The following is a 19227-nucleotide window of genomic DNA, read 5'->3' as shown; positions in this document are numbered from 1 at the left end:
TGTTGCAGACAGAAATAGAGGAACGGTGGTTTAGGCAAAGGAAGGAGATGATATGGCCAATAATAACTGAAGTGTCATACTTTGACCCAGGTCTTGCGGGACACCTCCCGTTTTTCAACCTGGTAGCCTGTCAGAGGGCTTCCGCCGTCATGCTCCGGTGCTTCCCAGGCTAGGTGAACATGCTCGCGGGTCACTTCCTGCACCTTGAAGTCCTTCGGTGCACTAGGTGCGGCTAGAGTGGGGTGTTAACAAATATTATGACGTTTGAAAGACGCTTCTTGCTCAGATAGGACAGTTTTTGGACAATTTTTCCTACCAATGACGTTGACTTCAATTTCGCCAGAGACAGATGTGACATCATTTTCCAACTGCAAGGTGTAGATGCCTTTGTCTGGCCGAACGCTTGGCGTGACGACTAATTCTGCAAATGTGGACCTGGTCGTCAGAGTGACCCGTTCATCGGTGGCAGTCAGCTCCTTCTCGCCGAATGTCCACGTGGCAACAGGGACGGGATATCCAGAGATGGGGACTCTGATAGTGAGCGACTGCGGGACGATAACCTCCAGGCCATCTTTGAACGCACTCAGATCAAAAGTCGGACCAACTGGAAACAAAGAAAGAAACTTTGAGTCACCATATTCTAAAGAATTGTGTGAAGTTGCGCCACAAAGGCCAAATGAAATGTGCCAAATTTAGCACAGCAGTGATGAACCACTGCCTGTCTCACTGTGTGGGTCATCGGCCAGCAGAGGTCCAATGATGTTGGATGGATCTGAGATTCCGGCTGCGTTTTCTGCAAACACTCGGTAGTTGTAATTTGTTCCATACTTGAGACCGCTAACCTGAATAGGCAAACACAAAGTTGGCACAAAACAGATGTTATCAATGTGACCGTTACAATACAAAATCCTAAAATAGTTTCTTCAGGTTTGTATTTTCAACTAAAATCTTTGACATGTCTTATATCTTAATACCGGGCGGCACGACGGTCTAGTGGTTAGCGTGCAGACCTCACAGCAAGGAGACCAGAGTTCAATTCCACCCTCGGCCATCTCTGTGTGGAGTTTGCATGTTCTCCCCGTGCATGCGTGGGTTTTCTCCAGGTACTCCGGTTTCCTCCCACATTCCAAAAACATGCTAGGTTAATTGGCGACTCCAAATTGTCCATAGGTATGAATGTGAGTGTGAATGGTTGTTTGTCTATATGTGCCCTGTGATTGGCTGGCGACCAGGGTGTACCCCGCCTGTCGCCTAAAGACAACTGGGATAGGCTCCAGCAACCCCTGCAACCCTCGTGAGGAAAAAGCGGTAGAAAATGAATGAATGAATGAATAAATAGTAGAATTAAACAAAACTGTAATAAAAAAGCACAATTCCTTGCATGTATCCCTAGAGAACAAATAAAAAAATAATTTTGCCTTTTTCTGAATTGACATAAAGCCCACTGGGATATTGATTTTGGTCTTCCAGCCATGTTAAACACAACTGCCCTGTTTAGTTATTCCTGTGGCTGGGATAGGCTCCAGCACCCCCACGACCCTTGTGAAGAAAAAGCGGTAGAAAATGAATGAATGAATGAATGTCTTAATACCTTGTAGAAAAGGTCAGGACAGAGGCGGGCATTACAGCGGAGCCACTTATCGGTTCCGTCCTCACAGCGCTCAATGATGTATCCTGTGATCATGCTTCCACCATTGCTCAGCGGTGTCTCCCAGCTGAGCTGCACAGAGCTTTTGTTCTGGTCTTGATAGGCCAGGTTCTGGGGTGGGCTGGGACGCTCTGTAGGGGACAAGTTACATAACGTGTCAAAAGTAATGTCACAGCACAAGCTGTTTGACCAGACCAGGGGTGGGCAAACTTTTTGACTCGCGGGCCGCATTGATATGACAAAATTTACGGGGGGGGGCAGACTATATATTTTACACGTAACAGTCCACCTGGTATTATTGTATCTGTAAAATTGTCATGCAATCTGCTATTATTATTTATTATTTTGTATTTATATTTAAATATTTTAAAAATAATAAAATATTATAATAATTACAATAAAATTTAAATAATAATTATTAAATTATTATTATGTAAAATATGCAAATATAACAATATTATATATAATTAATATAATAATTAGCATTAATATAATAATTATAATAATCATAATAGTTCTAATAATAATTATAATAATCTAATAATCTAATAATAATAAAAGGTTGGCTCAGGCCATGATGCCAGGTTGTATGTTGAGTTTAAATGAAATACTTTGGAAAGATTGGGCGGGCCGTATTCAAACACTTGGCGGGCCGGATGTGGCCCCCGGGCCGTAGTTTGCCCACCCCTGGACCAGACGCTACAGGTGCATCAAGGCAAAAACAAGCAGACTGAGAAACAGCTTCTTCCCAAGAGCCATCACCACCCTGATCTCAGACATACAACGTACCCGGTCATTAGCATAATGCAAATGTACAATATTTCCATCACTGCCTCTGTTACTACCTCAATCATATTTATTTTATTTAACAACCCAATACAATACACTCATATGTGACTTTACTCATGTGTATACACCAGTCATTATTTTGCACTATGACCCATTTACCATTGCACTAAAATTAATATATCTGCAATATGTCTGCTCCTGCATATGCTCCTGTGCAATACTATGTGTATATTTTGGATATCTTGTAAATATCTTGTTAAATTGTCTTTTTTACTCTACTTTTATATACTTTTTTTTTTAACTTGACTACTGCACTGAAAGGAGAAGCTCTCCAATCTCGTTGTACATCTTGTATAATGACAATAAAGGCCATTCCATTCCATTCCATTCCACAAGTACATGCTGTGTTCAACCAGTGTGACTCACCAATGGGATCCATAATCTTTACAGGTTGGGAAGCAGCACTTGGCTTGCCCACACCAGCTTTGTTCTGAGCCTTGACTCTGAAGATGTATTCTTTGTTCTCGATGACATCATTAATGACAGCGCTGAGCTCATCAGATGTTGTCACCTGGACAGGTGACCACTTTACGGAAGTCCTGTCACGGAGCTCGATGATGTAAGAGGTAATGGGAGAACCGCCATCTGATGCCGGCGGCTCCCAGGACACAGTGCAACCAAACTTGGAAACGTTCCCGACAATCACGTTAAGAGGAGCATCAGGAACATCTGAAGACCATAAAAGAAACAAACAGTCAAAGGACTGGATCTGATAAAACAACCTTCCACGACACCTGAGATCTAAAAATTCATACCAAACTTGTTTTTGGCCTGGACTGGTTTGTCTGTCTCTACTGTGGGTCCGCTGCCAACACGGTTTCGAGCGCAGACTCTGAAAAGGTACAAGGAGTCCTTCTGGAGTCCTGTCACTGTGTACTCGGGGCTGTCGGCGTGCTCAGTGGCCAGCGTCCAGGTCTTGCGTTTCACATCTCGTCTCTCCACTACGTAACCAATGACTTTGCTTCCTCCGTCATTCTCTGGTTCCTCCCATGCCAAACTGACTTCACCGTCAGCAGTGTCGACCACCTGCAGGTTCTTCACAGGTCCTGGAACATCTGTTGTCCAGACGAACAGAAATTTATGGTTGAGCTGTTTATGATTCAACATTAAATCAAAGTAAAAAGAGCAAAGTTTAAAAACTGTACCAATGACATCCAGGTTGATGAACGCTTCACCCTCTCCATGCTTGTTCTTAATGATGACCTTGTAACGACCCTCGTCAGATTTTCTAGGGTCCTTCATGCGGTACTCTGTGCAGTCGGAGGATGTGTAGACGCTATCCTGGGGAAGACTTAAATTGTCATACAGCCAGTCTGCCTCAGCTTGTGGGTATGCGCTGTAGGGAACGGCCATGACAAGAGGCTTCCCGGCATCTGTGACGTAGTTTTGGTCAGTGGTTTTTATCTGGGGTGCCGCTACAAGGGAAAGACCCAAGAACAGCATCCATTAGAAAGACCGAAAAAGTGTTTTTTTACGCCTGTATTTATCGCTTTTTACCCGCCATCTCCAGCTTGGCCATTGCATCTTTGTCCTTGACGATGACTCTGTACTGGCCTTGATCTCGAGGACGGATCTCACAGACCTGTAGTCTGTGGACTTTACCTTCACTCATCATCTGGTATTTGTCTCCCTGGACGACTGTCATGTTGTTCCGCAACCATTTCACCTCCACTCTGTCCTTGTTGAGTTCCACCTCAAACACCACATCAGAGCCGGGAGGTTGGAACACATCCAGCGGTGGCCTGATGATCTCCACTGGGGTCTCTGCAAGACCAAGATAATATGTCAGGTAATTCTGATCAGAAGAAGATGATTCTTTGAACTTATATGGAACTTTTCAAGACACTGAAAGTAATTTAACAGAAGACCAAAGTCAAACAAAACAATTCTACTAACAAAAACAGTGTTCTTGAAAAAGATTTCACCTTCAACAAAGAGTCTCGCTCTGGATCTCTTCTCGTCGACACCGCAAGCGTACTCACACTCGTCGTCAGGTCGGCACTCTTTGATGCGCAAGGTGCAGGTCTTACCATCTTTTTCAAATGTGTATCTGCGTATAGACAAAGTTATTTGAATCATTTAACAATGACAACAAGTACACGGAATCGTGTAATGACCATCACTGACCACAGTGCTTACTCTATTCTGTAAATATGTTGACGTGAAATTGTACATATTTGCTACTGAATAACAGTAAATAAAGCTGCTTATTTAGTAAGTTCTACCATTTTTTTAAGGGCTAAGTGTTAGCTTTCAAACAGTGCTAAGTTTGTTGCATTATTGTTTTATTGTATGAAATGATTAATGACAATTAATATGTTAATTAATGCCTATTTAAGTGGTTGGGGTTTTAATTGTCGTCTGTTTTCCTAAATATTAGTTTCACAGAGCTTTCAACTGACGTTCTTCCGCTTAAGTGGATGGACACCGATTCGAGCGTCACATAGCATTTAGTGTAGCAATGCAGAAGCAACCAGGCTGCTCCTTGTACCGGAAGTTGAAGATTTGAAAATGTCTGAAAATGCTGCTCTGAGCTACAGGAACCAAGGTGAATTTAAGAATTTTATGACTGTGTAAAGCTAGGAGACCAGGGTTCAATTCCACCCTCGGGCATCTCTGTGTGGAGTTTGCATGTTCTCCCCGTGCATGCGTGGATTTTCTCCGGGTACTCCGGTTTCCTCCCACATTCCAAAAACATGCTAGGTTAATTGGTGACTCCAAATTGTCCATAGGTATGAATGTGAGTGTGAATGGTTGTTTGTCTATATGTGCCCTGTGATTGGCTGGCGACCAGTCCAGGGTGTACCCCGCCTCCTGCCCAAAGACAGCTGGGATAGGCTCCAGCACCCCCGCGACCCTTGTGAGGAAAAAGCGGTAGAAAATGAATGAATGAATGAATGAATGAATGAATGAATGAATGACTGTGTAAAATGTGTTATGAGTCTTAAACCTTGAATGGTACGAGCAAACAACAAGGCTGAAAAATAATGGCGGGTTAACTGAAGTTGCAACTAGTAGCTTCTGATCTTCTCATTTCCCGCTGAATTAAGTTTTATGTAAATCTCACCTTGGTCCTTCACGAATTTCACGGCCGTTCTTGTACCATTTGACGTCAGCCTTCTCCTTTGTCAGCTTGCAAGTAAACTCTGCATCTTCAAACTCAGTGATAGTCTGGTCCTTCAGCTGCATGGCAAAGTCGGTTGGAGCCTCACTGATGATCAGCTCGGCTGTGGATTTGTCTTCTCCAGCAACAACAGTGTACTCGCCCTCGTCGGCCAGCGTGCAGTCCTTGATGATCAGCGTGTGCTTGACTTTGTCAACTTTGTAGATGACGCGTTTGTTGAAGACTATCTCCTCGCCAGCCTTGATCCACTTCAGAGTGGCGTTGGACCGGTTGACTTTGCAGGAAAAGCTGACTGTATTTTTCTCCTGAGTGTCAATGTCCTCCAGAGGAACAACAATTCTCAAACTCTCCTCTGAAGACACAAAAAATCACATGTCAAATGGGTTTCTGGACATCTCGTCAAAGCTGACCTTCTGAGTTGTGTGCTTACTGACCTTTGACGGACAGGCTGCAGGAGCTCTTGGCCTGCTCTCCTCTCTGATTGGTCAGGCTGATGCTATAGTTGTCTTCATCGCTTTTTTGTGCGTCTCTGATCCTCAGCGAGAAGACGTTGTCTCGCTGGGCCATCACGTACTTGCTGCTCTCAAAAATAGTCTCATTATTCTTTAGCCACTTGGCCTTTGCTCCCTCATCGTTCACCTCGCAGTTCAGGACCACTTCCTGGCCTTCACTGGTCTCTGTGTCCTTCAATGGTGTGATGATCTTCAGTTTCTCTGTTGGTCGCAAATGACATTTCAACAAATAGCCTCATGTTGAAGAGTCTGCATGAAACGTACAGGAAATAACACCGGCACTTACCAAGCACAGTGAGGTCAGCGGTCGCTCTCGTTGGGCCGACCATCACCACATATTTGCACTCGTCTTTGGGCTCGCAATTATTGATAACCAGAGTCCGCCTCTTTCCGTCACGGCTCATTTGGTACTTGTCTCCGTCCTCCAGCTCTTTGTCATCTTTCAGCCATTTGACCTCAAAGGTTTCCTTGGAAACAGTGCAGGTGAACTCCGCCTTTTCACCTTCCACCACCTCTATGCTGCGAGGCCTAGAGATGAACTCTGCTGCCAGTTCTGAATGAGGAGAAGACAGATGAGTTCAGAGAAACCATCAAACCACTCAGAGGTCTTTGACATGTGATCTTGTGTACCATTAATCTTGAGATTTCCAGATGTTTTGATGCTAGGACTCAGCCGACAGTTGTACTCTCCAGCATCAGCCATCTTCAGATCTTGAATGAGGAGGATTCGCCTCTTCCCGTCGACGATCTGCTCATAGCGGCCGCCCTCCGGCAGCTCTTCGTCTCCTTTGTACCAGGTGACGTCAGCGCTGGGTTTGGAGACCTCGCAGATGAGCTTCACGCTGTCAGTCTCGGTTCCCTCCACATTGGATAAGTTCTTAGTAAACCTGGCCTCCTCCTCTGTGAAAAGTGAAAAATCAACGTCAATTTTGTCATGGTTATTTTTGTTTTGCAAATGTTTGCCACAAACTTCTTACCGATTACAGTAAGCATTCCGGAGGATTTGCATGTTTTTGCATCACATTCATACTCGGCCTCGTCGTCAAACACGGACTTGTGGACAATGAGGATGTGTTGGCGTCCCTGAGCTATAATTTCATACTTCTTCCCTTTTCTGATTTCACTTCCATCCTTGAACCAGCGGACCTGTGGCGGAGTGTTAACATGGAGTAAGTGAGAAGTGACCACAGTAAAATTAGATTAGTTTATTGTAAATGAAAGCACATTTTATGTTTTTATTCTCTTAAAATTTATTATAATTTTTTTTCTGGAATGACCAGTTCTTTCTTGAAATGTGATGACTGTGTTCTCGCTAAATATTTCTCATAACATATTTTGTCTATTGGTATAACTTTAATCTATATAATTATATAGTTTTCTTGTGATAGCAGAACTTTATTCTTGTGATATAAATTAATTTGAACTGTTGCTAATTTATTCTGGTAAAATTAAGAGTTTAAAAGTTGAAATACTTTTTTCTTGTACTGTAATATTATACATTTATTTCCATAAAACTGCCATTTCTTGTGTAAAATTAATTTTTGGTGAAAAATAAATTCAAATGTATTCAAATTATATGTAAGATTGTTCAGTCATTCTGGTAAAATTATGACTTTTTATTGTGCTGAATATAAAACAAAAATGTTTTTTTAAATTTCTACTACCTATTCTTATGATGGTATAAACTTTTTTATTGTTTCTGATTTTAATCTTTCAACATCACAATAATTGTATTATTTTTTTCTCACAATATTAAATTTTTTCCAATTTAATTAATGTAAAATTACAACTCTTTTCTCGTAATATTATACTTTTATTCTCAAGCCAAGCTCACCTTAACATCTTCTCTGGACACTTCACACTCAAACCTGGCAGACTCCTTCTCTCGGACCTCAACATCATGGAGTGGCTTGGAGAACTCAACATGTGGAGCTGTTGACATAGATGTTAGCGGCTTAAATTAGGTCTTTGATTCAGACTAGCATGTTAAAGAAATGACAACAGGTGAATGAAACTGTCCTAGTCAAGCTTTAGAAGATTTTCCCTGATTACAATGACAGATTCTGGAGCTCTGGAAAGTGTTTGATTGACTTGAACATTTCCAAATGGTAATCATGATGGTAATGACCTTTGCCCCTCCACAGGAATACATCCTCATTAACACTAAACACTTCCTGGGAGCTTACTAAAATGGCTGATTTCACTTTGGGGAAAGCGTTCACAAATGACTCACGTTCAACATTTAGGAAGCAGGAGGTTTTAAAGTCTTTAGCGTCACAAGAATATGTTCTCGAGTCATCCAAAGTGCAGCCATGGATGAGCAGCGTCCTCTTGTGGCCGTCCACGATCATCTCATACTTTTTACTCTTGCGGATCTCCTGTCCATCTTTGAACCATTGCACCTCTGCGTTTTGTCTGGACACCTCACATTCTAGTGTGGCGGTGGCTTCCTCCTCCACCGTCTGGTCCTCCAAAGGCTTAGTGAACTCCACTGGTGGTTCTGAACACGAGCAAAATGTCTCAGTTTTTTCTTTTCGCATGAAAAAAATAGCAAAAACATCATCTAAAAAGTTTGAATCCTTCTCAAATCACCCTGATCCTAAATCCAACTCCTAAACAATTGAAAATCAAATATTTCAACTCAGAAGCAAAGGTTGAATTTAACATTAGCAGAGTTAGCATCCATTGAAAATGTATTTTTTTAATGGGTTGTTTGTATGTCACATACATTCCCACACCGACTAAAAATGTCAAGCTATGGCCTTGATTTGTGCACAACACCTTTAACGAAGAGGTTGGCTTCTGTCTGGAAGTCCTTGGCGGTCAGTCGGACTTGTCCCGCTTCTTTTAGCTGGACATCCCGCAAGGTCAAGCTGTGAACTTTGCCCTCCGACTTCAGCACCACCTGCGGGTCAAATATAGACACGGTCAAGTTAAAGCTGCTTCAACAATGGAAAGCGATCGTGTTTCTAACTTCAAACAGAGGAATCTACTTGGACATTATCTGCTGCTCATTAAGTAAGTTGAAAGACTCCACGGTTATTTGGAGCCACTGCAAGCCGGATTTCGCCAATAACTAGCGCATTCAGAGGTTCTGAAGTATTACTTCAATGCAATGCACGGCATTGATGTCAGCAAATTGCACACTCAAACAGCAGTGGGAGTCTTTGACAGACTACATTGGATACAGACAGTAGGAGAAGTACAGAAATACCTTGCTTATCGTCATTATTTTGTTTCAGACACAACCATGACAAGAACATTTCCGCAGTATAGTAGGATTGCTTATTTATATATTGGATATTTTTGTAGTGGCTGCACTGAGTGGTTAGCGTGCAGGCCACACAACTAGGAGACCCGAGTTCGATTACACCCTGTGGAGTTTGCATGTTCTCCCCGTGCATGCGTGCGTTTTCTCCGGGTACTCCGGTTTCCTCCCACATTCCAAAAACATGCTAGGTTAATTGGCGACTCCAAATTGTCCATAGGTATGAATGTGAGTGTGAATGGTTGTTTGTCTATATGTGCCCTGTGATTGGCTGGCGACCAGTCCAGGGTGTACCCCACCTCTCACCCGAAGACAGCTGGGATAGGCTCCAGCACCCCTGCAACCCTTGTGAGGATAAGCGGTAGAAAATGATTTAATGAATATTTTTGTAGTTATGGCATAACAAACCTGTTTACTATCCACTAAATCAGTTTTTTTTAATCATTATTAGAGCTCTATAGACAGTAAATAACACCCACACGCTGACCTCTACATTTGTATCACACAGTATAGTGTATACTGGATAATCAGAAAAAAATAAGCCATTTAAGACATAAATAAAACTTATGCTTGGGTTTGGTTGTGACAGCAACAATAGCCTGAGTTATGATGATGATTATGATGAATATTATTATGTTATTATTGTGCCTGTTGTTGCGGCAATCCAGTCTGGTGCTTGTCTCTCTCTACTGACACCTAGTGACAAATGGACAATACTACATTTACAAATCACCCATTGTACTTGAAAATGTTTCATTTAGGCAAAAAAACCCACCTACAATTTATTTAAACATGCCAAATAGGCTTCAGCATACCCCTGCAACCCTAATGAGGATAAATGTATGGATATGGATGGATGGATGGATATTGATGGTATGGATGTATGCATATTTTTGGACTCATAATAGCCTGAATTCAACCACAAATGATTGATTAATTAATATATGTTTGAATAACCATGATAAAGTCAACCCGTGAAATTCAAACCGCAATCTGCCAGTCCAAATTTCAACACCTGTATAGATAACCTGAAGTAAGAGCACAGTGTATTGTATTAATGTGCAGTGGGATCCATGTAAGTATATTCAATGGCGCAATGTATATTATTTGGTTCAATACAGTTTGTGTTAGTAAGCACCAAAAAGTGGCAAGATATTATTATGATTACCCATCCCTTCATTTTCTATGCCACTCAACCTCACGAGGGTCGCAGGCATGCTGGAGCCTATTCCAGCTGTTGTTGGGCAAGAGGCCGGGTACACCCTGGACTGTTCGCCAGCCAATCACAGGGCACATATAGACAAACAACCATTCACACTCACATTCATACCTATGGACAATTTGGAGTCGCTAATTAATCTAACATATTTTTGGAATGTGGGAGGAAACCGGAGTACCCAGAGAAAATCCACGCAAACTATTATTATTATTATATGATGTATTATTATTATTATTATATTGAATAATTGAGAACTATAGCATTAAATAAAGAATATATATATATCATGAACGTCCAATGTAACATATTAGTATGTACTCCAGTACTACTTACCTACAGTATGCGTTCCACTTAGGCTGTGGGACATCCCCATTGTTTTTCTTTTCTCATTCTTCATCATGTTGTACACAATTGTTGAATTTTCAACAACCACATTACTTGCAAAAAACAAAGTGATTAATAGGTATTATGATTTATAATTATAATAAAAATTACCCAGCACTAGCCTATATTTTGCACATACAGTAAATGGTCTTTCACTTGTATAGCGCTTTGACACTGTTAGCACATATTTATATATCTTTGGTGCTTTTTGTAATTTGGTATATATTTTTTAATAATTTGGAATAAAAAATATTTAATTTACTACATAATATATTCCTGACATCACAGAGTCGTTTCAGATTATATAAAGGTTGAAGAAAATTGAGAAAAAAACAAGTGTCAGCTGACTTGTGACAGTTGAAACTGTACAGCAGCTGCTTTCCTTCCACCAATTTAAACTATCGTACGTCACTCTCATTTCTTGTTTACAATCTCCCAAAACATAACTCCGTACACATACAGTAAATTTTACTATACGAAACACATACCTTTTATTGCAAATTTGTTTGCTTTTTGTGAGCACTGTAACATGTAATGCAACACTTAACATAACACGTAATGTGACACGGAATCACACACATAGGTCACATAACCTCCATTAAACTAATTCCACATGGATTCCTTTTCATCGGAGCGTGAAAGCAATTAAAAATGGGGTGTGAGAAAGTTTGACAGGAAGGTTTTCCTTGCAGCCCACCTGCTGGGCTCCCTTGCAACCTCCTGCCACTGTTAAAAATAGAAGCAGAAACTTGCTTGCAGGGCAGAACCGGGCCCCTGCCTGCTAGCAGAACCTTATATGCATACGGCCCGTGACAACAGGAGCCTCGCTGAGCTGACCGGCAGTGTATTGTGGGAACAGGAAGTGATAGATAACAACGTGATGAGACACTTACTCTGTCACTGGGTTCCATCTTGGTACCCTCCAGGAACCACTCAACAGCAATGTCTTCGTAGGACAGCTCGCATTCGAAGGTGGCAGTCTCCCCGGCAGTCACGGTGACGTCAGTCAGAGGCCGCGCCAAGCCGATGACCCGGGCTTTGGATCGAGGAGAAGACATGGTTATCCCTCAAGCTCAAGTCAACAGACCCCAAAAAAATCCCTGAGAGAACTCGGTAATCCTCAGTGCCGAGTCCTCATGTTGGTGAGGTGTTGAGGCTGGTTGAAGCCCGCGGGACAACTGAAACTAACCACCCTGACACTTGGCACTGGTGGACCAGCTCATTAGCATACGACCTGGGCCGCGTGCTCGTCCTGCCAATCACTGCAAACCTGTTCTGGATAAGGCATGCCGTTTCTAAAATAACCACAGACCGTGATTGGCTGAGAGCCAGAGAGTACATGAGGAGTGAAGAAATGTGCTCCTGTCAATCACTTGCTGCCAAACCTCCGACAAAAGGAGAATGTGGTAACCCCCCCTTACACAACACTGTCATAAATGCTTATGATGTGGGTGGGGGCACAGGAAGACTAATAAATATCAATTGCTTGCTAACTCCGGGACCACATGAAGCAGATGAACACAATGTATCTCATCATCAACTATTCGTAGTGGATTAACTAATTATTTATACCAGGCCAAGGAAAACAAACGCCACCCATGTAACTCAAAGCTCCAGAGAGAAGAAAAATACTCACAAATATTAACTTCAAGTTCAAGATCATGTCTTTGAGGAATTTAAAGTATCTGCTCCTATGAAAGCCACAGGAATAACTAAACAGGGCAGTTATGTTTAACATGGCCGGAAGACCAAAATCAATCTCCTAGTGGGCTTTATGTCGATTCAGAAAAAGAAAAAAAATATTTTTTTATTTGTTATTTTATTTATTCTCTCGGGATACATGTAAGGAATTGTGCTTTTTTATTACAGTTTCGTTTAATTCTACTATTCATTCATTCATTTTCTACCGCTTTTTCCTCACGAGGGTCACGGGGGGTGCTGGAGCCTATCCCAGCTGTCTTTGGGCGGGAGGCGGGGTACACCCTGGACTGGTCGCCAGCCAATCACAGGGCACATATAGACAAACAACCATTCACACTCACATTCATACCTATGGACAATTTGGAGTCACCAATTAACCTAGCATGTTTTTGGAATGTGGGAGGAAACCGGAGTACCCGGAGAAAACCCACGCATGCACGGGGAGAACATGCAAACTCCACACAGAGATGCCCGAGGGTGGAATTGAACTTCTACTATTTAATCGATGTATTTTTATTACAGTATTTTCCATGTCCATGTGATCTGTGTAGTGTGAATAACCTATTTAGGTGTTTATTTGGGGATAATTTAGGCAGAAAACCGAGTACCACCTATATCATGTCCATTAAAAGGACAACAAATTTCAATCCCATCTACTTGCCTGTTTATAACATGGCTATTTAAGTAAAATCTTCTCCTTGTTCACCTTTGACCCTTAGCTGAGCCGACGACTTAGCATTGGCTGCTGAGAAGTCCACAGTCCCGGCCATGTCTTTGCGGCAGTTGAAGAGGATCAGTGTGTGTCTCACTCCTTCCTCCTTGATTTCCACATCCTGAGGGACAACGGATGTGGACATCATTAGAAGACATGCTTATAAAGGTGAACAAGTCTTTACGAGCAATCTCACAGCAGATGGATGGAGCGTCTCCCCCTTCAGTTTCCACGTGGCATGAAGGTCTTCCTCTGAAATCTCGGTTTCAAACTTAGCCGTCTCAGTCTCAGTTACCTCCACGCTGTACAGCGGACGTACAACCTTGATGTCACGCTCTGCGACACATGAATATAATATGTTAGTGACATGTAAAACACAAAGTAAACCAGACGGAAGATCCACCACAAGGCTGTGGAGACGTCATGGTCACATCAGTGATGGAGAAATCAGTCCATGCGTCTTCAACCCTTGTCTACGTCATACATTTTGTCGAGATACGTTCTCTTCTTCCATTGTTCTTGTATGTTTGGCCCGTCACCATAATGGACACATTGTGGAGATAAGAAAACAGCACAAGTAGCGGTCGCTCTCATTCAGAGCGACTTACAGTAGATGCAAAAGCAGGACACATGGAGGATCTCTGCAGAATACACCAACCTCATACGACACAGCCATCATTTATTAACTTCTGATTTGTAGATTATCAATGACCGAGAGAGTGTCAGTGTTTATAAAACTTATTATCACATACTACAGTATTAATTGGCCCTGTACCCTAGAAACCGCCCATGAATGATACGGGAAAAGGCCCGAAATGATACTGTGTCAAAGCCCAGGGCAGTGATACTGATAAAATATAGAGTTTAACCATGTCCAGTATCAGCCCCCGTAGCTGTCTACTCAGAGCGCGCTGCTCTGGTATCGTGCCCGTGAAACAACCAATCAGAGAACAGCGCACGAACGTGAACACACAGCGTTTGTTTTGCTGCCGTCTGTGCTCTGTCAACATGTCAGCGGTTGACACTCCCGGCGAAAGACAAATAGGGAAAATAGCAAACAGAATATTAGAAATGGAAAGTTTTATCACCATTAATAAGGAGGACACTCTTGAAATGATGGAAAAAACTAAAAATGCAAATACAAGTCGGAAAACCAAGGGTCGACCTCAAGCTTTTTTCTGAATGGCTCATCAACTGCAAGAACGAACGAAGACTGGTAGAAAGTATTCCCCCGCCTGAGTTAGACAAATACGTGTCTATGTTTATTTTATCAATCAGAAAAGAAAATGGGGATGAATACGAGTCTGATTCTCTCAAATCAAAATTCAACTCTCTGGCACGTTACATGATGGAAAAACGAAAGCTAAACTTCCTGTGTTTACACTGTTTAGATATAATTCATGTAATAAACTGGGCGGCACGGCGGGATAGTGGTTAGCGCGCAGACCTCACAGCGAGCAGACCAGGGTTCAATTCCACCCACTGTGGAGTTTGCATGTTCTCCCCGTGCATGCGTGGGTTTTCTCCGGGTACTCCGGTTTCCTCCCACATTCCAAAAACATGCTAGATTCATTGGCGACTCCAAATTGTCCATAGGTATGAATGTGAGTGTGAATGGTTGTTTGTCTATATGTGCCCTGTGATTGGCTGGCGACCAGTCCAGGGTGTACCCCGCCTCTCGCCCAAAGACAGCTGGGATAGGCTCCAGCACCCCCGCGACCCTCGTGAGGAAAAGCGGTAGAAAATGAATGAATGAATGAATGTAATAAACTGAAAATTTTCTGGAAACAAAATGGTCTTTTGCTTAAATAGTACGTGATAATAAGCTCATGATTAAATAGTATGTGATAATAAGATCATCACATGGTTTGTCTGGTATCAGGCCCAGTATCATGCCCCCGCGTGCCAGTATCAGCCCTCGACCTTCGGTCTCGGTCTCGGACAAACCATGTGATAACCTATGATAAATGTTTCAGCACACAAAACAAGTGTCCTCTGCTGTCAAGACCAAGACGTGATTATGACACGTCTGATGTTTTGTAACAGCTGAGGTATGAGGCGTGTATGAGCTTGATTGATGCTGCAGAGTTCTTACAATTTCTTTTCACACACTCAATGTTTGCAATCAAAACCATGCCAACAGAGACAGCGGACGGCAGTGGAGGGAGGCGAGGCGTCGATGATGGTGGGCAGTCCTGTATTCCTGAACACGTCAGTCGAGGGTTTCTGCAGGTTTTACCTTCGATGTTGAGCTGGGCTGTGGTTTTGTCAGTGCCACAGTCGCAGGTGAAGGTTCCCATGTCACTCTTGGCTGCCTTCTTGATGACTAGTGTGCGTTTTCTGCCGTCTGACTGGATCAGAATGTTCTTGGAGGCAAATATTTCATTGCCGTCCTTGAACCATCGGACCGCTCCTGTGGCCTTGCTCAGCTCACAGGAAAGAACCACCTCATCCTTTTCAATGGCAGTGTAGTTTTGGAGCTTCAGCGTGAAGTAGAGGTCACCCTCTGCAATTGCAAGTTCAGTTCAACGGGTAAGAACATGAACATAGCATTTTGTGTGTGTTGCGTGTGCATTAAGTAGGGGAAGCTGTGTAAAAACACAAACACAAACCCAGCACGGTGAGCATGGCCTCTGCTGTCTTGTCCATGGCCTCCACCTTGATCATGGATGTGTCATCGACTGTGACCTCCTTGAAGGCCAGCTTGTGGACTCGACCATCCTCAGACATGTGCACCACCTTGCTGGGGTGCAGCCGCAAACCGTTTTTGTACCAAACCACCGGGATCTTTTCATGTGAGAGTTCCACACTGAACTCGGCTGTTTCGCGCTCCTTCACTGTCACGTCTTTGATAGGTTTGAGAAACTCGAGACGAATACCTGACAGACAAAGATGATGTTGATACTTTGCACGTTCAAGTCTACGTGACGTGAGAACACACTCGCTTCGGAATATTTGCCAACGCCTGATCCAACATCAATAACCTATGAAGTGTCTCAGATGTGTCAGACTGGAGAACACTGTCGCACCGATCTGACCTTGTTAGTGAATGTGAGCACCAATGAAGGTTGGGCTCTCCCATCATCACCGTGGTGAAACACAAGATCAGAACTGTGCGCAAGGTTCACTAATAAACTGAATGAATGTACAGTGCCATCTTGGTGTCATAATGTGACCCTTTTATCGATGAAATAAGGCTACCTTACTTTGAAAGGCATTTGGCAAATACAAATACATCTTGTTCAAGTTCCGACGTCGCGTGTCCACCAATTACTATGTCAAGTACCTTCAATAATCAGTCTTCCTGATGTTCTTTTGTCTTCTGCCTCAAATGTGTACTTGGCTTCATCTTCATATCTGGCGGATTTCACAATAAGAGAATATTTCTTGCCATCGTCCAGAAGCTGAAACTTATCATCGTTTGAAAGCGTCTGAGATCCTTTAAGCCATCGAGAACTTTTGGGTTCTCTGGAAATTTCCACCTCAAATTTGGCTTCATCCTTTTCAAAGACATGCACATCGGCCAACGGGGTGAGGAAGGAGATGGGAAGTTCTGTTGATTTACACAGACAATTAATGCCAAGATGAGGGCGTGGTGTCAAGAAGCTCGTCAGAGCAGAGCAGGCGCTCACCCTTCACTTTCAAGTTGGCCGAACATTTGGCGTTGGCGGCACTAAACGCCACCTCGCCCGTCTGAGGCACTTTGCAGTTGTACAACACCAGCGTGTGCTTGGCACCGTCCTCCACCATCTCAACATCCTGCAGATGCCAACAGGGTCTCAGAATCGAGTTCAGGGTTCCATAATCACCACTCAAATCCGCTTACAAAGCACATTCACACACACAAGTGAAGATGTATTGGACACGTACAGGAGATGGACTGAGGACTTGGCCGCCGAGTTTCCACTGGCTGTGTACGTCGTCTTCACTCAGCTCGACCTCAAAACGAGCCGTCTCACCTTCAAAGATCTCTACACCATACACTGGCCGCAGCACTCGGATGTTGCGGGCTGGCATTGAAGAGAGGTGACAACTTACTGACAAAGCCACACAGTCGCACACAACGATGTCACGCAAGAACACCAGGTGGCATGATGATTGTGATGAGGAAGATGAAAATGGATCGAGGAAGAGATGAGAGCGAGTTTCAAAAGCGATCAGAAAAGGTATCACAAGTGGAGACTGATGGGTAATGAAAGAGATTGGGTGGTGTTATGAAGTGGAGCCTCATAGGAAGAGATGGTGTTACGAGAATGAGCATGATGGGGAAGCACAAGAGCTGAGATGACATTAACAAGGTGGAACCTAATGGGGAAGTGCAAAAGCTGAGGTGGAGTTATGGAATGGAGCCAGATGGAAAGTGCAAGGAAGCACATGAAGAGCATAACAACAGCAGATGGGATGATGGAAGGGGGCGATGGTGGACCAACAAACTCCTTCTTTACCTTCAATGTGAAGCGCTGCTGTCGTCTTGTCTGTTCCACAGTCACACACGTACTGTCCTTTATCGCTGTCTACGACTTTCCTGATGACAAGTGATCTGTGTTTGCCCTCCGCCTTAATGGCCACCATTTTGGAGGCCTTCACTTCGGTTTCGTTGTGGTACCATATAACTTGGACGTCTCTGTTAAGTTCACATTCTAGCAACACCTTGTCTTTTTCCACTGCAGTGTAGTCCTGCAGCTTGATTGTGAAGTATGCATCTCCCTCTGGAAGGGAACATTTTGAAAGACATGATGCAAACCCGTAAGACAGACTGCCAAACACAATGCAGGATGCGATCCAGATAGAAGAAGGGGCAGACATGGGGGCTCCAAGAACAAAACGTTACCTATGACTGTTAAGTTGGCCATGGTTGAAATTCCTTTAGCCTCAGCCTTAATCTGACAAGTGTCATCAAGCGTTACGTCCTTTATTTCGAGCACATGTCGCTTCCCATCTACATGCTTGAGCACAGTTCTGCTAGGATGGACTTTAACATCGTTCTTGAACCAGGTGAGGGGAACATTTTCATGAGAGAGCTCCAGCTCAAAGTAAACAGTGCTGCCTTCTTTCACCGTTTGGTCCTTTATTGGTGAAATCAGTTTGAGCCTGATACCTACAACCGCATGGTCATAGCTGTTAGTTCAGCCCAGGACACAAGCGACGCACCATCAACAGGACTAACCCGGCACTTACCCTCCACTGTCAGTCTCGCCGTGGACGCTTTGCCCAAAACTTCAATCTTGTACTCATCCTCGTCATCAAACTCACAGCAGTTTATGACAAGCATGTGCTTCTTTCCATCATCTATGATGTCATATTTCGCATCCGGTGTGATGATGTCACTGCCTCTGTACCACATAACCTTAGAAACATCCTTGGTGATGGTGCATTCAAATTTAGCCTGCTTCTTTTCAGGTACACTAACATCCTTCAGTGGGACAACAAAGTCCATTGGGATTTCTGAGGAAGGTCAAAAGGTGACACAGTTGGACACATCGACACAAAACAGTAATACAACGGTCTACAGCGGCCAGTTTACCAGCTCTGGACACATGGACAGAGGAAGAGAAACATCAACACATGATGACAAGCTCAAGATGAAAGATCATCTTCAGATTGATCCGAGACACTTCTTTGTCCAAGTGTTGAGAGGGAAGCTCATCCATATTGGACTAAAGCTAGCACGCTAATAAGCACAAGGTGCTGCTAACAAACTGGCCACTGTATTTACAGTAAATGCAACATCAAACACTGAACCAGTAATGGTTCAAACATGTCTGGACAGAAGCAGACTAGACAAACAGACACAAGTACACTAACAATAT

General features: G+C 43.3%; 1 protein-coding gene across 1 annotated transcript in view; it reads right to left on the bottom strand.

Moving 5' to 3' along the window:
- The window catches only part of ttn.2 (titin, tandem duplicate 2), a 182173-nt gene that overhangs the window by 82673 nt on the left and 80273 nt on the right, over positions 1-19227 (bottom strand). The window contains exons 113-140 of the mRNA XM_078795414.1: positions 18596-18862; positions 18249-18515; positions 17863-18126; positions 17288-17427; positions 17050-17176; positions 16704-16970; positions 16030-16296; positions 15657-15923; positions 13614-13753; positions 13412-13538; positions 11898-12040; positions 8915-9038; positions 8367-8633; positions 7968-8065; positions 7111-7279; positions 6764-7033; positions 6420-6686; positions 6056-6334; positions 5565-5973; positions 4423-4547; positions 3995-4261; positions 3643-3912; positions 3253-3552; positions 2864-3166; positions 1592-1779; positions 728-842; positions 317-604; positions 81-232 (exon numbers count right to left, since the gene is read on the bottom strand). Coding sequence (XP_078651540.1) covers positions 81-232; positions 317-604; positions 728-842; positions 1592-1779; positions 2864-3166; positions 3253-3552; positions 3643-3912; positions 3995-4261; positions 4423-4547; positions 5565-5973; positions 6056-6334; positions 6420-6686; positions 6764-7033; positions 7111-7279; positions 7968-8065; positions 8367-8633; positions 8915-9038; positions 11898-12040; positions 13412-13538; positions 13614-13753; positions 15657-15923; positions 16030-16296; positions 16704-16970; positions 17050-17176; positions 17288-17427; positions 17863-18126; positions 18249-18515; positions 18596-18862 — 6167 coding nt within the window. The remainder of the gene's footprint in view (positions 1-80; positions 233-316; positions 605-727; positions 843-1591; positions 1780-2863; positions 3167-3252; positions 3553-3642; positions 3913-3994; positions 4262-4422; positions 4548-5564; positions 5974-6055; positions 6335-6419; positions 6687-6763; positions 7034-7110; positions 7280-7967; positions 8066-8366; positions 8634-8914; positions 9039-11897; positions 12041-13411; positions 13539-13613; positions 13754-15656; positions 15924-16029; positions 16297-16703; positions 16971-17049; positions 17177-17287; positions 17428-17862; positions 18127-18248; positions 18516-18595; positions 18863-19227) is intronic.

Source organism: Doryrhamphus excisus, linkage group LG12 (assembly GCF_037039965.1).
Source record: "Doryrhamphus excisus strain RoL-2023G ecotype Guam linkage group LG12, RoL_Dexc_Guam_v1.1, whole genome shotgun sequence".
Classification (NCBI taxonomy): Eukaryota; Metazoa; Chordata; class Actinopteri; order Syngnathiformes; family Syngnathidae; genus Doryrhamphus; species Doryrhamphus excisus.
Note: the sequence above shows the minus strand (reverse complement) of the source record. Positions and strands in the feature narration are given on the sequence as shown.